Source organism: Anser anser, assembly GCF_964211835.1.
Source record: "Anser anser genome assembly, chromosome: 1".
Lineage (NCBI taxonomy): Eukaryota > Metazoa > Chordata > Aves > Anseriformes > Anatidae > Anser > Anser anser.
The window spans coordinates 25,174,514-25,193,922 of NC_139720.1; the positions used below are offsets into that span (position 1 = coordinate 25,174,514).

At 39.0% G+C, this 19,409-nt stretch overlaps 1 protein-coding gene across 4 annotated transcripts in view; it reads right to left on the reverse strand.

Moving 5' to 3' along the window:
• CPED1 (cadherin like and PC-esterase domain containing 1) overlaps positions 1 to 19,409 on the reverse strand; it is a 151,832-nt gene that overhangs the window by 95,875 nt on the left and 36,548 nt on the right. For all 4 annotated transcript variants that reach the window (XM_083830879.1, XM_083830878.1, XM_083830877.1 and 1 more), the window contains 3 exons: positions 18,933 to 19,008; positions 7,051 to 7,207; positions 5,359 to 5,527 (listed from right to left, as the gene is read on the reverse strand). In XM_083830879.1, coding sequence (XP_083687005.1) covers positions 5,359 to 5,527; positions 7,051 to 7,207; positions 18,933 to 19,008 — 402 coding nt within the window. The remainder of the gene's footprint in view (positions 1 to 5,358; positions 5,528 to 7,050; positions 7,208 to 18,932; positions 19,009 to 19,409) is intronic.

Genomic DNA, 19,409 nt, shown 5'->3' on the forward strand with positions numbered 1-19,409 from the left:
ACAAACCCTCTTGTCCCTCAGCACTGTTTAAGCATACTTACTCAGAGGATATTCTTTGTTTATCAAGTTCAGTGGACAATGTCCACCTATTTCAGTGTTTGCTCCTGGATGTCTTATTTTAAATCTTTGCTGGTGAATAAAGGAGAAAAGACCCTCTGAGAAAACTTTTCTCTAAAGATCCTTGCTCTTAACACTAAGTCCAAAGATTATTGATGTCACTGGTTATTGATGTTCGCTAGCTTCAGCAACCACTAAATTGAGTCCTTTGAATGGGTCTGAACTAAGAATTGATTCCCAATGCAGCATCAACTTCTTAGTGAAAAAGTAAAGGTGATTTACTAACAACATTTTCCAGCTTGCTGTGAGAAACAAATGTGGAGCAGCTTGATTAAGGGAAGCTGGAAGGCAGAAAGGGAAAAATGAGAAGAGGAATCAGGATAATAGGAGATAGGACTGGGAAAGTTGGGAGCCATGTGGAGACATGTTTACGAAGCTGCTTGGATTGAAGAGCCAGAGCAAGAAGATCTATGAACAAGAAGAAAAACAGAGAGCTAAGGGCCTGGATTAGTGTGTTAAGATTTATTTATGACATACCTACTTGTTATAAAGAATAATCAGTCTAGAGCTGTTACCAAAGAAACTCGGATGTTCATGTTGAGAAGAGCAGAAAAGAGCTCCAGGAAGAATTTTAATTCTATTTGTACACTGCCTGACAGATTGGCACAGACACGGAGAGGGTAAAGAAGGAAGGATTATTCATTCTTTCTCTAAAGACAAGAATCAGGGACATGAAACTAATAATCAGGTAGAAGTTGCAAAGAAAAAAATCTACATAATTAATCTCTAGAGACTCATTGCTGCAGGTTGTTGGGAAGACCAAAAGCATAAACGGATTCAAAAATCCATTAGAGAGCTCTGTAGCATTGAAGTCCACTGGAGTTTATTAAATATAAAGATATATATTCCACTTCCACTTCAGTGCGTCTTACCTTGCAGGTTACCAGAAGCAGGTACAGTCTGCCTAAGTATTAATGAGTACCTTTCTATGACAGATACAGTATGTCATATAAGCATATCTTTGATATTCCCCAGTCCAAACAGACTTTTTTTTTATATATATATTAGTGAAAAGGGAAATTATAGGGTTCTAGATGTTATAAGGACAGAAAACAAAGAGCATTTACGTTATGCTTAATCTCCCAGGAGTGGGACCATTAGAGAATTTGATTCTCTGCACAGGCTATTTGTAAGAATAGTGAAATGCACATGCTAAGTTCTTACAGCACCTAATGCACACATTTAATTTTTCTTCCCAAATAACCCTGCAATCTTTTTAAGAGTTGATGGTAATTTGCTTTTGCATTTGCTCTCGCTAGGTGTCAGGGCAACAACTGGTAATCCAAAAATAAAACAAAGAAAAAAATCCTGAGTCTTTCCACTGTTTTTAAGCGTTTTGCTCTTTATCTGCATGAAGGCGTTCTATTTGATATTCATCTTTGAATTTTACTTGAAGTAGTATCAAAATTGGCCACTTGAGGGCAATACTGCAATCTAATTTTCAGCATTCTGCTTTAAGCCAGACCTCCATGTCATATTAAAAGACATATTTCCTGGATATTTGAGGGTCCAGTTTTATTTACATACATATTAAGTATGAAAAATATTTTTCTTTACTCAATTTTTCAAATGCTAATACATTAGAAAGAGAATTTCAGTGAAAGTTATAGTGACTTATACCACAGAAAGCTTAAGCAACAGCAAACAGCTTTAATATATTATGTTTACTTCACTGCACAACTTGAAAATCACTTAAAATCATAGTTTCAACTAGGGGTATCTAGGTCTGTGCACATACACCAGTCAATGAATTCAAATCCAGGAAGCACCTGACTTATATTTTAGTTGAGCAAAGGGACATTGAGCCAGAGATGGGGCAGTTCAAAGCAGCCCCCAACACCTTCCCAGGTGACACAGGATGAGGCACCACTAGAGTCTACAAAAATGCACCCTCAGTTATGAACTGGGACTGCACTGGGAAAGGCTAGTGGCTGAGAAAAGGAGATAACTTATAGTATGTTAAACCTGGAGATAAGTAATCATATATGAGTGTCTTACAAACCAGCTTCTATAAAACAGAAAATTATTCATGGGTCATCTTTTTGTTCAATACACATGCATAGGCAATTAATATGAAGGCGATTATTGCACACATTAACAATGACCCCTCCTTTAATTGATACCATATGCAAAATTAAAATCTTCTATTTTATGAATAATTTTTCAAAGCACAGATGGTCTAAATAAAGGGTTTCCAATTTTCCTCAAGGAAATAAAGCTATTATGTAAGCCTCATAGCAAAACATTTGTGTGACAGAAAGCCATTCCCTCCCCTGCATTTCCTGCATCTTTCCAACCAGGGCCCAAATCTAGAGCTGCACTCTTGTCACTCCTTAATGACACACAAAATCCTAATGCCAATTAAATATTTAGCTTCTTTTGCTTTCTGAACCAAGTTACTAAAATCTGCATAATCTCTCCCCCCCCCCCCCCCCCCCCCCAAAAAAAAAAAGGCAGCTGGTATGTACAATGCACTTGAGCTCCTCCCGAACTGTCATTTGGCCAATGCTTATTCAAGAATTCATTGTGAAGTCTTGTCACTCCAATTGGGATAAGAAAATTTGAACAGTAAGAGTCATTTACAATAGTTTTCTAACAAACACGCAGTGGAGAATGTAGTATTTAACACTTTAAATTTATTATTTTCTTTACACAGTTTCTCTAAATCATTTGGTATCATTTGGTATCCAGTCTTGAAAAATGCCTCTTTCACATATACCACATTCTGGTTACTTCCAGCAAAGGTAAAGGGTTATTGTGCATAGAAGATCAAATATCCTGAATTTGCATTAGTAAAGTTGTAATTAAGTCAACCACAGTTGTAGATCTCTTTCTTACCCATAATGGTTTAATTACACCGGTACAAGAAAATTTGCCCACAGATCTCCAAATCAAATCTCCAAATTATTGTGCAACATTACTAAAGGTAACACATCTATGATGTCAATACAGAAAATTAAAAACAAACAAAAAAAAAACCATTATACATTAGGAATTTTTTCCAGACAAAAGTCTCTTCCATAGGCATGATCAGGTCCCAGTGACACAAGTGGGTATTCTGTCAACCACTGGAAGAACAGATCTTAGACACCTATGAACTATTGACAGATTGGAGCTTCACAATGTAACAATTTCCCTTCCTACACACTAGAGCTGGCAGAAACCGAATACTCATTCATATGCATTCTCATATGCATTCAGGACCAGATTCCCTGGCTAGAACGAATATGCATAGCTCCACTAGATAGTTTGGGAGAGGAGATCACTATGCTAGCATTGTACATCTCACCGGCATCAAGTGATGGCTCCATAAAGTTTACTAGAAACTTGATACAATCTCATCTCACAGGATATCCATGTTTGAATTCAAACCTCCCAGGTATTCTTTCCTGACTGCTGCCATCTTTTCTGATGACTCCTGTCTGATGCCTCTGCACCAAGCACAGAAGACTTTTTATGATTTTCCCAGTAGTGCTGTCTGGCCATTAAGTAAATTCTCAGTGTTTCACTTCTCCTGGAGACTTCCTGACTCCTCCCAGGCTTTTTATAGGGCATGTTGCTTAAGCTGAGAGACAGTCTTATACACCCTGTTTTCCATCATTCTGTTGATTTACATTTAACTTTCTTCATCATTACAAATGTGTTTTGTGTGATGCCTACTTTTTGTGTATTTCTTGCCATTTTGACAAGTCTGCCTAAAGCTGTGGAAGATGTAACACCACAGCAGCAGTAACCAGATTGGAACTACTGTTGACATGCTGTTGCTTCTATCTATCACTTTTATTGCTTCTTCAGCTGCCAAAGTGCTCTGTAAATGATGGGTGGCACCCCTTTCAGCAGACTTCCCTCAGCTGGAGCCATTTTACAGAGCCCTATCACAATCACTAATGACTATTAGCCTTTAAAATACTGCCTACTTCAGATATGATAGTGATGCTTCTTGACATTGTAGAATTTTAATACAGAAAATTATACTGAATTTCAAGGTTTTAAAGTGGGTGACCTATGGTAGTCTTCCTAAACCCACACAGACAAATTGCAAAATAATTTATCTCCATGCGGTTCCACAGCTTCTGAAGAGTGAAATGAAGGTAAGTAGGTTTATTTCACCTAATTTTGGCCATCTAGAATTTGGCATGTTCCGTAAGGCAGTCACAGCAGAACAGAAGGGAAGCAGACATTTCTAGCAGAAAAAAAACATATCATTCCAAAAATAGTGTCTAAATTGAGTGGGATGTTTTATACTTTAGAGATGCCTGTTTCTCCAATAGCTAGAATTAGATAATGAGATTAAAGTAGGCATTTAACTTTCAGAGAACTAAAATTGTAAAACATACCAAATGGTTAGCATCATCAAGAGTCCTGGCAGTGATACCACAACATTCACACCGATTCAAATATGAGACTTGCTCCTACCCCAAGAGAGTTACATGTGCAAAGTGCACCCATCCTCTGATGGCTGCTGCATGAGTTGAGCTATGTCACTTCACAAAATCACTGCTACTTTGAGAACTTGTTCCTTGAAAAAGAAAAGAGCAGCCACAGAACTGCAGTTCCTTCACAAAGAGCTGCCATGTTGCAAGGACAGTTCCTTGGTGAAAGAACAAAGGCATGGAAAGATACCTTTGGAAATCCATAGGGCTGCTGAGCAAACTAGACATAGAGACCTGGAGTGGTGTCTCCAGGCACTTGGACATGTCCAGACTTAATCAAAGTAAGGCACGTGTGAAACATCCTTCTTCATAAAACCTAGAGACCATGGGGAGCCGCCCTCTGCACAGTATTCTTCCTTCCCCTTATTTGGAAATGCCCTGACCCTCATCCATTCTGTTTTACTGCACCTAAAAAAGAAATCTAAACATTTTAAATATTTACTTTCCTTTTTTACAACACTGTCAATATACAGGCAAAAGATGTTACTGAATCAGAGCACCCCTGCAGCTGTGCTTTAGAGAAAACTCCAACCTTGCAACTGCTGCCCAGTGCCACCAACAAAAATTGGCTTTGAAGCAAGCAAATCCCAGGTCCCTTCACAATTCCCACTGCACAGGCAAGCTCTCCCCTTCGTCATGAACCAAACCCCACTTTTTCTGAGAAATGAAAGCTGTACCTGAGGAGAACATTCACCATCAGCTCAGGACTGCAAATAAAGAAAGAGGGAAAGAGAATATGCATATTACCTGTTTTTCTGTCTCTACTTTACCTAAAAGTGTGCAGAAACTAAGAAATAAAACATTTTACCTTTACAGAGAAGTGCTTCTTCTTGGGTGGATGCCAGACTGTGGCGGTTGAATGAATGAATGCCCGCAGAGGTGTTAAGGATGTGACTAGCACATATGCTTTTATGATGACAGAAATGTCTTGAGCTTTAAAGATGTCCTTGTGGTCTGGTGAGGCTGAAACCTGATTCCTGGAAAGTAATAACAATGCAGAGAATTAATGAAGAGCTTTTGCATCTCTTTTAGAAGCAAAATGAGCTATAGAATAAAAAAAGCAGGGGAGAAAATAATTTCCTTTTAACCCAAGGTTAGGTAACATAGTAGATGAAACCAAGCAGGATGGAATCAAGCTTTTTATCCAGTCTTTTTTTTTTGCTTTCAGTGTTTTTTATCTTTATTTCCATACATACTAATTAACTGTGTTAGGAGGGAGTTATGGTTGAGTGTACTTATGGGCAAATGCATGGGCATGTAGGCAGGGGTGTTGTGGCCATGTTGTAATTGTTTGTTACACAAGCTGTCAGTACTAACCCAGGACATTCAGAGTGAAGGTAAAAACATTAAAGAAATCCAAGCAGCTTAAATAACAGAAGTGCATAGTAAAGCTACCCAAATCTAACACTGATTTCTAGTGAAGTCAGAAAAAAGTATGGAAAGACTACACTATCATAAGCACTTTCTTCTGTGTAATACAAGACCACAAATATGTGGTAATGCATGCTTATACTAAGGAAAAACATGAACTACGATTCCAAATATTATGAGAAACTGTAACACCTAGGAATAGCCCATAATAAATCAGCTAACCATAAAAGTGCAAGTTAATTTAGTTCAGGAAGTGACATGGCTCTCTAGATAGTAGGCCACAACTCCCATAGTCTGCACAAAAAGAATCAGCATAAAAACAGGGAAGAAACAAACAAAACTGGGGAAAAATACAGTTCTCTAAAAGCTCATTACATGGGGAAATTTGAACGACACTTGGGAATATTCACAAAAGTGATTATTAATCTGTCTGTTAAAATCTCTGAATATCGATCTACCTCACAGCAAATGCAAAGAGAGGATGAGTATACAAATTATATGTGTCTAAGACTGTGATTAGTGGTAAAAGAGGGACCTCACACTCTTCTCCCATTTCTGTGTTCTCTTTGGCAAGACATAGCCTCACCAGGCCTCAGTTTTGCCGTCACTTAAAGAGAATCTAAGAGTATCTATGCTAAACAAATTTTTTTCTTCCCCTTGCAGAATGGTAGGGCCCCTGACCACAGAATTTTGCGTGATACTGAAATATAGGAAACAGCATTTGGACAGCTAGTTCTAAACTATTTCTTAGTTCTTTACTTAATGGAAATCTCTTTGCAAAGGACTATATATGTGTGTCTATAGTAGGGGTAAGGCAGGAATGAGGACAGGAAACATCTCAGACACTGAGAGACCTAAACATTCAAGGGTGTCTCTGGATCTGTATTTATCTGTCTAGGAGTCTAAATGCCCTCAACATAAGCGCTTAGTTGTTCACACACAAAGCATGTACAAGTTTTGCTAATACAGGAAAAAAAGAAAGCATCATGTAAGTATATAGAAAAAGATACAATACATCTAAGTGCTCCATCTGCCGCGGTTTCCATTCTCGCTACATTCTGCATCCTTGACTCCCAACTAAATGCATTATGAAACACACAGTTTCTGGGGTAAGGTATGATTAGCTTACAGCTGTGCACTATTAGCCTGGCTCCACAAGTGCTGTAGATGGGCAGCGTGTGTCTTGCCGTTGCTTTTGCTGCCATGGGTGACGTTGCTTGCAATGCTGGCCCTTGACAGCCCACGCCAACTGAAGCACTCTGGGGTGGCAACTGGGAGCTGCAGGTCTGAAAAAGTACCAAGAGAAGGAGAAATAGAGTCAGCAGACCACTGAAAACAGTGCTCATCTCCTGATGTTAAGGAAAAAATGTGTAAAACAGAAGCAGTACAGAGGAGCTGCAAGAATCAACCAAAAATATAAAATAGAAAATGCTTAGACTATATCCTATTCAGAACTGCTAGCAGAGAGATTTATACCCACTGAGTACCCCCTTCCAGCTACAAGCTCTGGCCCACTTTATATGTGAGTGCATGAGTGCTGCATAAAAAAACAAACATACCTTTCCTCCTTCCTCTACACAGAAATCCTTTATTTCTAAATATAGAATTCCAAAACTTGTGTTTCTCACACAGCCCTAATTAAAATTAATGTGGATAAGAAATGTGTTTGACAAAGGACCAAGGGACTTTGCCACTGTAATCACACAGTTCAGTAAATAACAACATATCCCTGTTTCTAGATTGACAGTTTAAGGCTACATTTTGTAGTTACTGAAATATATGGGAGGTTTAGCTCTGCAACTAAATGCAGTGGGAGCAGGACTGATGTACCAGAGCCCTCAAGACTACTGAGGCATGTGAATATTAATAGTAATCAAAATATTGTGATGTGATAGCAGTCAATGGGTGGTATGTATTTACTGTTCCTACTGTGCTTGTAAAAAGGCATAGAGCTCTTATGTCATTATTTCATGCAGGGTGGTTTTCATTAACACTAACACACCTCACTTTTAGACATTTCAAATTCCTAAGTAATAGTCAGGGAAAAGTCAAGCTGTTCACATTATTCCCAAACCTCATCACTTATATTTTTTAATGACATACTGCATTGTGCTAATGTTATGAAGTTGTTTGTATAGCTTTTCTGTTAATGCATATGCTCTCCACTTCAGTACACGAAATGAAAAACAAAATTGAAGCTCTATTTCTGGTGATGAGCTGTGAGCAGCCATTCAAGGAAAAGAACTATTCTTTTTCATACTGTTCCTGTTAAAATGACATTGTGATTGTCTATGTTTATCAGCTGTTCATCAGATCAACTCAGTTCAGCCTTTCAAGCTCAACTGGGATCTAAAATTAATCTTGTCCTTTGCCTTACACACACCATTTAGCAGGAGCAAAGGCTTTACTAATCAAAACCAGGCAGTTATTAATACAGCACCGCATGTTCAGATTATACTCTCACTGGCTTCTTTGTGTTGTGTTATGCATTATAACTGATGTGGACTTTGTAAGTGCCTACCTGTTTGCTGATAGTACAGAGACAAGACAGACTACTGTCTGTCTACTTGCCTGTGCAGCGATAACAGGAATAAGTCAGTAAACTCCCATTAAGTCATTTATTTAGCAGACTTGCTTCTGTATATGCACAGGGAGCAGACCTGCTAGATCAAGTGCTATTTTTTCCATATCCACTCTGTAATAACCACTGGCATTTCACTATGGCAATTTCCACCTATGGGTAACATACAGAGACAATGGCATTCCACCATGGTAATTTTTGATGGTCCCATTGAACCTACCCCTATGCATCATTTTAGTTACCTTACTGAAGTGTCTATACTAGCAAAGCAGTATTCTTGGGGTTTGTCTTTAGGCAGTGGAGACAGAGACCAGTACTCAGAGAACTCGGAGAAATACTGGTTCTAAACAGCTCTCTGAAAGGATCTGCTTTTTTATTGACTATGCAAGAAAACTAAACTAAATAAATAAAGTACGAATAATTCTCAGAGTATAAAGTTTGACCATACAGTTTTGGTGTTCAGCCAAAACCAAAATTACAAAAACTCATACAGGCCCTCCACAATGCATAGCTGACTTCACAGATCTTTTTCTGATGTATCCTTACATTGGTAAAAAGGAAAGACAGCTTCTCGAGGAGCCAAGCCGTGTTCCTCTCTATCCATGATACCATACCAAATCCATCAGGAACAGCCTAGCGCAGTCAGACTCTGAAGCTGAAGCCTCATGGCCTAGGTCTTCAATCAGCACGACAATGGTCTGTCGACCAAAAGCAGTATCAAACTTATACAAAACCCAGTGAAGTGTACAGCAATCCAAGCTACCCCCTGGTCAATGCTGCCTTGGGAGACAGAAAAGAGGCAGATTGTCCTACTGTGACAGCTACAGCATGCAGCTGAAAGGAGGCAGAACTGCGGTTCCAGACCAAGCTTGTATATAACATAAACATGTTAAGCCATAGGTATGTAAAACAATTAACAGAACCATGGAAGGGACAAGAACAACAGCTCTTAAATCACCCAAAAAAACATAAATAAAAATTGTCAAAGATGCACATTTTTCAGCAATCGCTTTAGTTAAAATGACCATAATGTTGAGAAAGCACACTTTTTTGAAGTGTAATTTTCTTATTTAAAAAAAAAGCCAATATTTCACTGAAAATAAGAACAAGGCAGCAGAAAAGGGTTGTTTAACAGAAAGTAGAGAGCATCTTTTCCTTTTTAAAATACGGTTTTAATTGTGTTGCTAGGGCAACAAGTAACCGATATGGTATTAACTCACAAAGCTGAGTTTGAAAATAATGAGATGACATTTGTACTTTACCCCTTTTAAATGTACCCCTTATAAATCAGAAATTTAGCTGTTTAGGGGAAATACAAAAGAATACTTAGACATTATTCAATAACCAGTGAACCATTTACTGTAGCAGAATATAATAAAAATGGGTAGAGACAGATGAAAAAAAGAGAAGTGTCCTATAATTCTCAAACCACTGGAGAGAAGCTCCTTAGTGATGCCATAAGTCATTGTAAAATGCCTTGGCATAAGAAAAAAAAAAAAAGGAAACCTACCATCTCTCGAGAGAAGGTTAAACAAATTCAGGGAACTGGTTATTAGATTTGAGATCTAAAAAAGGGGCAATGTTCCTGAATTATTCCCCATATAGACCATTCTGTTTGTATGGTTCCTTACACATCCCTGTTGGGTTTCTGTTAGCACCCACCTGGGAGGGAGCCTATTATAAAGTGGCTGGAAGAAGGAGAAAGGGAAATGAGACTGTCACAAGGCACTTGCTCCTTTGAGATGACACGCAGTTTGCACACCACCAGGCAGAGCTAATGAGAGAGTGACAGTCCCTTACTTTGGTAAATCTACTCCTCGTAATCAATGAATACAATTATCATAATAATAAAGAGACGTTAGTAGCATTGAACACTCAGCTGCATCGGTACTCATGGCAATTCTCCACCTACTGTTGCACTCAGAAACAGTAACAGTGTTTGTCAGAGCTGTAAATTTGTTAATCAACATCATCATCAATGAAAATTAGCTCGCAGTGCCTTTACTGTTTGTTGTAATTGACATGTTTTTCCATCTTGAAATCACTCTGCAAGCTGTTGTTAATTAACCAGTCCTTTCAAAGTATGTAAATAACAGCAACATTTTAAATAACAATAACATTTGATAGTAGAAGAAGTGAGAGAGGCTCAGCAGTTGATGTGTCAGTCAGCTTGGGAAACCAAGTTAGAAATAAGACAAGTCCCAACACTGTAGTCCCCCATCCAGATTACATTCCCTTTTTCAAAAATCCTAATCTTAGTATACATAGTTTTTGTAGCACAGACCTTTAAGATCAAAAGGGGAAAAAATGTATACTAGAAAAGAACATTTTTCCTTTTAAAGTGGCTATGCAGTATTTAAAAGGCTATGCAATCTATTGATCGAGTATAAAGCAAAGGACCTAAGGCCTGATACCTACTTTCACTTTGGAAAAAAAAAATCCTCATTGAAATTCTGGTTTGAAGAAGTCTTCTTATGCTGACGTCTCTGAAATGGTACTATTGAAAACACCAACAAACAGCACCGATTTCCAAGTCTCGACCTTAAAAATCCCTTCTCTGTCTGCCTGTGGTGTTCTCTGCAGTGCCATTTCGATGGGTAAGGAAGCCACTGCACATTCTCAGCTGAATTCACACATTAGCCCTCTAACCACCGCAGTGGATGAAACACAGATCCGTGTCGCAGGAACAGCTGGGCAGCATATGGGAACGAGAGGTATAAGATCCACCAAAGCAAGTCAACACCTCTAGATCAAAAAAATTAAGTGCCCTTTTGTCACATGAACTGGTGGCAGATTTCATTCTGTCAGCTGCGATCTCTCGAAGTACCAGAGTCAAACAGATCAGATGACAGCAGCAGCAGCTCCGCTGGTATCTAATGAGGCCTTTCAAATGTTTTACACAGCTATGATTTCTTGCTCCCTCTCCCCCCATCTCCGGCTCCCAAGTTATTTTCTTGTCTTTGGCTCAGATTTCTGAAGTGTAACATGAGATTCAGCCCACATGCAATAAAGAATAGCTGATTTAAGAGTTACAACGTGGGGCTGAGCAAAAGGTTTACCAACAGCTAGAGGTACTTTTGGGCAAAGTGAGACTTCCTGGCGTGTAGCCAGGTCATTGTTTACATGGCTGCAGCCACGTGGACTGACAGTAAATGGAGGGTTTAGGTCAGCTTAAACATATGGTGATCTGCAAGCGTAAGGAAATCAACAGGAGAAGATCCCACAGGCTGAACTAAGTGAGTACCCACTGCTTTAAATGAGTAACACTTAACCGAAAGAAAAGGAAACAGAGGACAAATACAAACGTGCCCTCTTCTTTATCCTCTCCTTTTTGCTATCCTTTGATGTTGTAAGGGGAGTTATGATATGTTTTTTTTTTTTTTTAACTCTGCTTGAGATCAAAGAGGCTATATTGTGTGCTCTTAAAACATGGAGCAAAAAGCAGTTAAGACCATTGTCTCTGTGATGAAAAGGTTGTTTTGTTTCTAAAATGCCTACCAACAGTCAGTTCTATTAGAAAATTTTCAAAAAATTTCAACATGATTCAGTGACCTTGAAAGCTCCTCATTGAGTAAGGAAGCACAAGGCTATAGATTGAATGAAACACAACTAAGATGCTGTGCTTTGTTCTGAGTCCATCATATTGTTCATTCCTTTCATATAGGACATCGTAAGCTCAGCACGTTTATAGTTGCAGTCTTCATGCAGTAGCTTTTCTTTAGGCAGGACAAACATCACTTCAGAACATGAAAGGTCACTAATACTGGAGGTATATGGCAGGCTTTTCATCTCAAATCTTCTGAGCATCTTCCTAGATTTTCATAGTGGCAGACTGTCTCTAGCAGGATCTCAAATTCTCTCACACAGGAAAAAAAGAGAAAATGATAGTCATCTCACAACACTTCTCAGCAGTTTCTGATGCAGCACAATATGCAGAAAGGAGTGATAACAGGTCATTTCTGCCTGCCTTTCAGGCTTGCTCTCTGACTTGTCTTCTCAGTGAGTTAGAAGAAATGTGTATTGCTTCCTGTGCTGGGATCATCCATCTGTCTGACTGGTGTGGGCTTCTGGAGAACAAAGAGCTTATTTCTGAAACAGACTGCACAAATTGCATTGCTCCAAACTGGTCCTCTTCTGATATTTACAGCTGGGCAACTTTCCAGGCTTTGTAGGTTTGAAAGGTGTGTTAAACAGCTGCAAAGATTGCTTCACATCAGGAGATGCTTAAACAGCTTTCATAGAGTCTTGGGCAGACTCCTGAGCACATAGAGGATCAGTGAATTTTGATCAAAGCCTATTATCCAGTTCTTTTTGCTCAGTCATGTATAGCAACCTGCCCTAATCTATATAACCATGAAAGTGGTGACCATTAAAAGGGCATTTTTTCATTTTTCAGTACTGATTTCAGAGAATGGATGATTTTAGCTGAACTACTGTCCTTACATGACTTGAGGTCATTGCAGGCTTGTCACAGAAAGCAGATCTATTCCATTTAATTGCCTTCTGTTATCCATTTGACCTATCTGATGAAAAGACTCTGAAACAAAGATTAATACTTTCCTACAGCTTACACATTGCTCCTTGAGGTTGCTAAAGAAAGAGAACCTTTAATGCTCAGAGTTTTATAAGCCGTGCACTTAGAACAAGGTGCCTCCGAAACTCAAAGCGGGTGCTGAATATTTGAAGGAGGCTGGCGGTAGTCCTGACCCCACTGAAGTCCTGGCAAAATTTCTGTTGTTTTCACGGGAAGACGATTTCTTGCTTAAACACTCTTTTGATGAATTTAACGTGTTATAAGTTTCGTTTGTGATGTGCATATTTCTGCAGGTTTGATATCCCACTCACTGACTATTGATCTGTTGATCAGGCCTATTGAGCCTGTCCTTAAAAGGTTTTCATATTCAGAAAATGCAGAGATCCCTCCCTCTGTAACACAGCTAACTTCAGAGTAACCCACACCAAATATTTAGAATGGAGAAACTTCAAATTATTAGTAACTTCTGGAAATTTATACAATGGCTATCTAAATATATTTAGTATAGAAAAAAAAAAAGTTTTCAAGAAACCAGATCTAGATGGAAAGGAATTTAAATTGTGGGTTGGAATGCACTGAAATCCATGATAAAAAACAACTGTGAAGTTTCAGAGTTATAAAGATAACCAAATGATAGCACATCATTTTTAAATGTCTGTGTTGTTTGTGTTGTTTATTTTCCCCAATAAAAGCATCAGAAAACACAGCTTTGGTTTAGATTAATCATTTACCATGTTTGTTACTTCTCTATTTTGGCAGATGCATTGAAAAGAGTATTAAATACAATGTTTGCTTCTTCATTCCTAAAGTATCCTCGCAGTTAGAAGATAAGGATTTTTCAATATCTTCCAAAAGGGCTTCTTCTCTGTGCACCCTTCATACCAGAACTTAAGTTTACAGATAAGCTGTAAAACTCTGGAAGAGTATCTCAGTGAAAACTTTGCTTGCCTGTTGTGTGATTAGAGCCACAGTTATGATTCTGTGCTGGTAATACAGTAGCAGATAGAATAGTATATGAGTGAAAGCTAAGTGATTACACTCATTTAGCTGCAGTTCTTCCTTTCAGTCTTCACATTTGCTGTTATTACTGAAGTCCTAGCTGAGATCTGACCTTGTAGTAAAACACAGAAATCCTGCTGCAAGTAGTTTATAATCAAACTAACTCAGAAGAGACAGATGCTGATTTTGTTGGCCGTCATTGAGGCTTTAAGCAACTTCAGTAGCAAAATGGTAGTAGGCACAAAACTGATCACAGCTTATGTGTAGGCATTTTTAAGGGCCAGCTGGCGAAAGAAATGGATCCCCCTATAAAGAAGCATGTTTCTGTCACAGAGGTGCTGAATTATTAACACAGAAAATAACTTTAATCTATAATTTCGCTCTTACAATGTTGCCCCGCAGGGTTTCCTGGATCCAAAGACAAACATCCAAAGGGGTGACAATCAGCTGCAGCGACTGTAAGCACAGCTCTAAAGGCTCACTGCAGCTGGCCAGCACTCGCTGCCAGCTACTGACGGGAGTCCTGGGACAGTGGCAGAGGAGGAGAAATGCTGCTCTCGCCCTCAGTCTCATTTACTTATGTCAAACAGCAATACCATCCAGGTCAAAGAAAGTGGAAAATAAAAGCAAGTAACCCTGCCACTCTGTGTCGACTGCTGGCTAACGAGGAGGCCAACATTAAAGGCGTGATGGGTTCTGGGGCTGTACTCTCCCCTTGCTCCCTCCCCTCACCTCATCACCTTATCTGCTGACCCAGAGTAAGCTGGGGACAGGCAGGACAGATTGGCCAGGCAAGAGGGGAGAAAAGCTGAAGGAGGTTAGCTCCTCAGTGAACACCAGACAGTAAACATATAACGTAGTGAGAGCTCAGTCACATAGCTGGTCTATCTTGGTTCTCCCTCCCACCCAATTTTGTCAGGGTCATGTCTATCCCCAAACCTCCTGTGTGATTAACACTGTTGGCTAGCCCCGCAGGTGATCAAGGGAGGATCCAAGGCTCGTGGACACTCATAAAATCTCTGCGCTAGTGACACTAATAAAAAGAAACCCAGAAGGGGGGCATACGCCAAAAGTATTACTTCAAAAAGAATCGGTGATCTGGATGGGTAGAGAAAATAGCTGTGCGTGGCACAGGCTGGGCCCTGGAAGAGGTGAAGCAAGACAAATGCTTATGTGGAAAGACAGTCTAGTCTGGATCACTTAGGGAATGAGAAAACCATGGAGACTGTTTCAATACTCTACGTGTTGCCACTACTTTCCTAGGAAAAACCTATCAAAGACAGAATTTGTTGTGCATACATCAGGATGCTTTTTTCCGTGCCCTAAACTGAGGCTGGGCCATTGGGTTTCTGTTCACATTGTGGACCTCAGTCCTTCCCATCTGTCAGGTCAGAGCAGTGCCAGGAGTCAGTTAAGCCCCATCCTGACCCCACGTGCAGTGGAGTTGGAGCACCTGAAATCCCTCTGCCAGTCATTCTCCAGCCTCAGAGAGATTCCAGGTTTTGGCTGTTCATGGGAAGATTTTAGTCATGCAATCCTGCAATTTATGCAATTCATGCAAAACACAATGGTCTAGGAATATCAACAGATAGAATAACATCTTAAAAAAAATAACCTTTACCCTTACTGCTTATCAATATCAACAGTCATACCCACAGTAAATCCAGTAATCCCTTCTTCTCAGCCTTGCTCCTGATATTCTTTTCTATGACTTAGTGTGTCTTTAATTAGATCACATAATTCTTAGAGCAGCAACTTTGCGTTTTCACTTTTACAGGAAATTGCTCAGCTCCTTGGGGGGCTGACTAAATGACAAACACAGTAATAACAAACCAACTGATCCTCTTCAACAGGAATTGCGGAGAAGCCCTGTTGACTCAAACACACAAGAGTGAAAATTAGTCACTGATTTGAAAGGAAACAAACTCTCATGTGGAGGAAATACTGATGAAAGCTGTTCTTTCCTCAAATAATTTCAAAATTGAGGATGAAACAAATCCTAATATTTGGCGACTTTGCTGTTGGGAAGAAAAGTATTTCAGAGGATGCAATTGAAAGAAAGAAGTGGAAAAGGCTAATTATATCACATGAATGGAAGGGGAAGGATGTAACTGGCTCTACACAGACTTGCTTTAACTTATGCCTTTTGTCCCCTTAACCATTACACTGAAATCAAATGATTTAGCTTTCTGATTCTAATTTTACCTTCTGTAGGTGAATTTCACTCATACTAAAACAGATGTCACACATGCAGTAATACTGAAGAGAATCCATCCCTGAATTCAGACACTTGCACTTTGAGGCCCGGTCTATAAAAAGATGACTCCCTCTGCGCCAGTCTCAGTTCCCATTCCTGTCCATGGATGTCAGCGTAGACTATCCAGTCGGCACAGAGCTATTCAGCTAACCCTAAATTAATGCTGTAACTAAATACTCTTTTGGACAGTGCTGACTCTAAACTGTACTTCTGTTAATTTGGGGAGCTTAGATACCAAGTGTTGGATTCAGTTGCCAACACATAGACATCTATTGATGAATAGATGCCTGAACCTCCAGCTGCTGTTCCAGAAAGACTTCAGAAAGGTTCTGTGTCAAACCTGCCCGTCCAACTGGGTGGCCCGGATTCCCCATGGTGTCCCAAGAGGCATGAGACTCCTGCAGTGAAACAGTTGCCCTAGCCACTGGGGCACATGCTGATGTGGAGACACCTAGATTTAAGAGATGGATTTCTTTCTACTTTAAAACACTGCAGCTGATTTTGATTCAAAAACATTTTTACTGATGACTGAGAGGTGAGAAGTAAGCCTTTTTCTATCTGACAGTACTTCAGCAGATGGCTAGAATAACCCTCTGTTACTAGGTGGGAAAGACTGTCAGACCCCTGCTGCCAAGCTCACAAAACTACTTTAATTTCAATGAGACTTCAGAGTCAGTTAGGTTTCTCTTTGCCAGGAAATCACTAATAATATAAATATGGAATAAGATGCTTACAAATTGCCCTTCCCTAAAGGGGAGAGAACACTGAACAGTTTAACACACCACATACACATAGTGGCTTGTACCACAGTCTGTGGACAGCATATTTTGTGTGAAAATGTGCATATTTTAAGGGGAAAGCTCAGTGTGCGGTTAGTGCCCCTTCTGTTTGTGGTTTTGTGGTAGGAAAAATAATAAAACTACTGCAATTGCCTTCCTCCAAGTAGTAACCATTGCTTTTTTTAAAGGAAGTCTGATACAACTTGAGTAGGAACTACCAATTCCTTAAGTCCTTTGAAATTTTTAGAAATCTGCTCAAGTTTGTCCAGAAATGGTACTATATCATAACACTTCTTGTAATAATTCTCATTCACATATATAATTCTCGTTCACATTCCAGTGCGAGGGACCCAAGGCAGCAGGCATCACTGAAGACACTTAAAATTCAGCCAAAACCAAATGTATCACTAACCTGGTGTAATATGACTTCACTATAAAGAACTCTCATAGGGCCTGGATAGATGTTCATTATACTGCATGTTCCTTATGATCAGTTTTGACAATTGACTGCACCAGGAAATTAGGAAATGTCCAAGTGACACTCAACATACAGCTCTTTAAGGAGAACTCTTCATGTAAGTTTTAAATATTGATCAATCTTTAAATGAAACAGTAAAAAAAAAAAAAAAAAAAAAAAGGAAAAAAAATATGGTGTTGATTAGGAACCAGCTACCTTAACTTTAGCTGAGCATCCAGAAGTCAGACATTTAATCTAGGCTACTTATCTAGGCTCCATTTACCATTAGTGGTTAGAGGTAATTGGTGATACATACCTCCGGGGTGTAATTCAACCAACCTACTTCAAATATATAGTTTAGGACAAAATGAAAGTCTTTGAAGGTGCCCCTCTCTCTCCACTGACTGGAGAGTACTGGTGCGGAAGATACCTAACTTCTAAATGGTTAAATGAGACATGATGAATCCTTCCTTTATGTCTTAAATCTAAACTATATATTTATAAAAGGAGAAGAAGGCAAGGCAAGGCAATCAAACTGAGCAATCTTATATATATATACATCTGCTAAACAAAGCTAAATACTAATGGAATAAATGTGTGGTTGGTTATTGCTGGATTAAAAAAAAAAAAAAAAGCAAAGTTTATATAATGAAGGTAGATCATAAATCCAAAATAACATCAATGCTGGATGTTTAGTGATGCAACTGAGACCAGAATGTGTCCCTCTGTAGTTTTGTCCAGTTTCTATTTGAAGCTGAATTTTACCCATAGTAAATTAGAATTCTCTGGCAACTGGCCCATAACCTTTGAACTTTTCTGGCTGATGATTCTGTTTGATAGTGTCTCTGCCCATGGCAGGGGGGTTGGAATTAGATGATCTTTATGGTCCCTTCCAACCCAAACCATTCTATGATACTATGATCTTAATACACAAAGGGTTTTTATGAGTAAACTGTATCTGGACTGGAACCAAACTCTTAACACCAACTCATTCTCTGTACCACAGCATTTTTTTAAAGCTGAACAAACATATTACATTGAACCCAGAGCTTTGAAGTGTAAACACTAATACACTATATTAACACAAAATAGTCCTAAAATAAGACTCTTATAGCCAAATTATATTCTGCAGAGTGCCGTGGCTAAACAATGCAATGTTTTAAACTGAAAAGATACTGCAAAACTGCTATTTGTATTTAAGTGGTGTCTGAAATGGATTATCATTCCTGTCTCATTTTTACTTTTTTTCTTCTTACTTTTTTTACCTTTTTTTTTTTTCTCCCTATGCATTTATGACTAAAACCACAAAGGAATTATAAGCCTGACAGTCTCATTTCAGAGACTTACTGTGATGACTACTAAAAGACCTTCACCCCTTATGCATATATGAGGAAATTAAGTTACCTGAAAAGGCTTTTGTTATCTGGCACAATCCCTCTTTTCTGCAAAGGAAACGCTGAATTTCTGGAAGTAGGTTTACCTGTACATTTAAAAAAAAAAAAAAAAAAAGCTTTAATGATTTCATTCAGACAATAGCTACTTTTTTTTTTTTTTCCTTTTATTTTCCTGGATTCTTCAATGGTTTCATGTTTAATTTATCAGGGACTCTTCAGGCACAAAAATCCTGTCAGTTTTACAACATTTCCATCCCTGTAACATAGAATAATGAATGTAAAGTATGGACTATTCCTCCATGGCCATCACACAACAAAATTTCAGATTTATGTCTCTCCTCTTGGCTGCTGAGTTTTTATCCCTTCTCTGCCCTCCTTTTTAGTTTCTGCAGCTTCTCTGTCCTCTGCTGGTTATCAATCTCTGTCTCTCACTGCACAGAAATAGCCTCCTGAATTTCTGTGCTTGGGAACAGTGGTAAGCTAACAT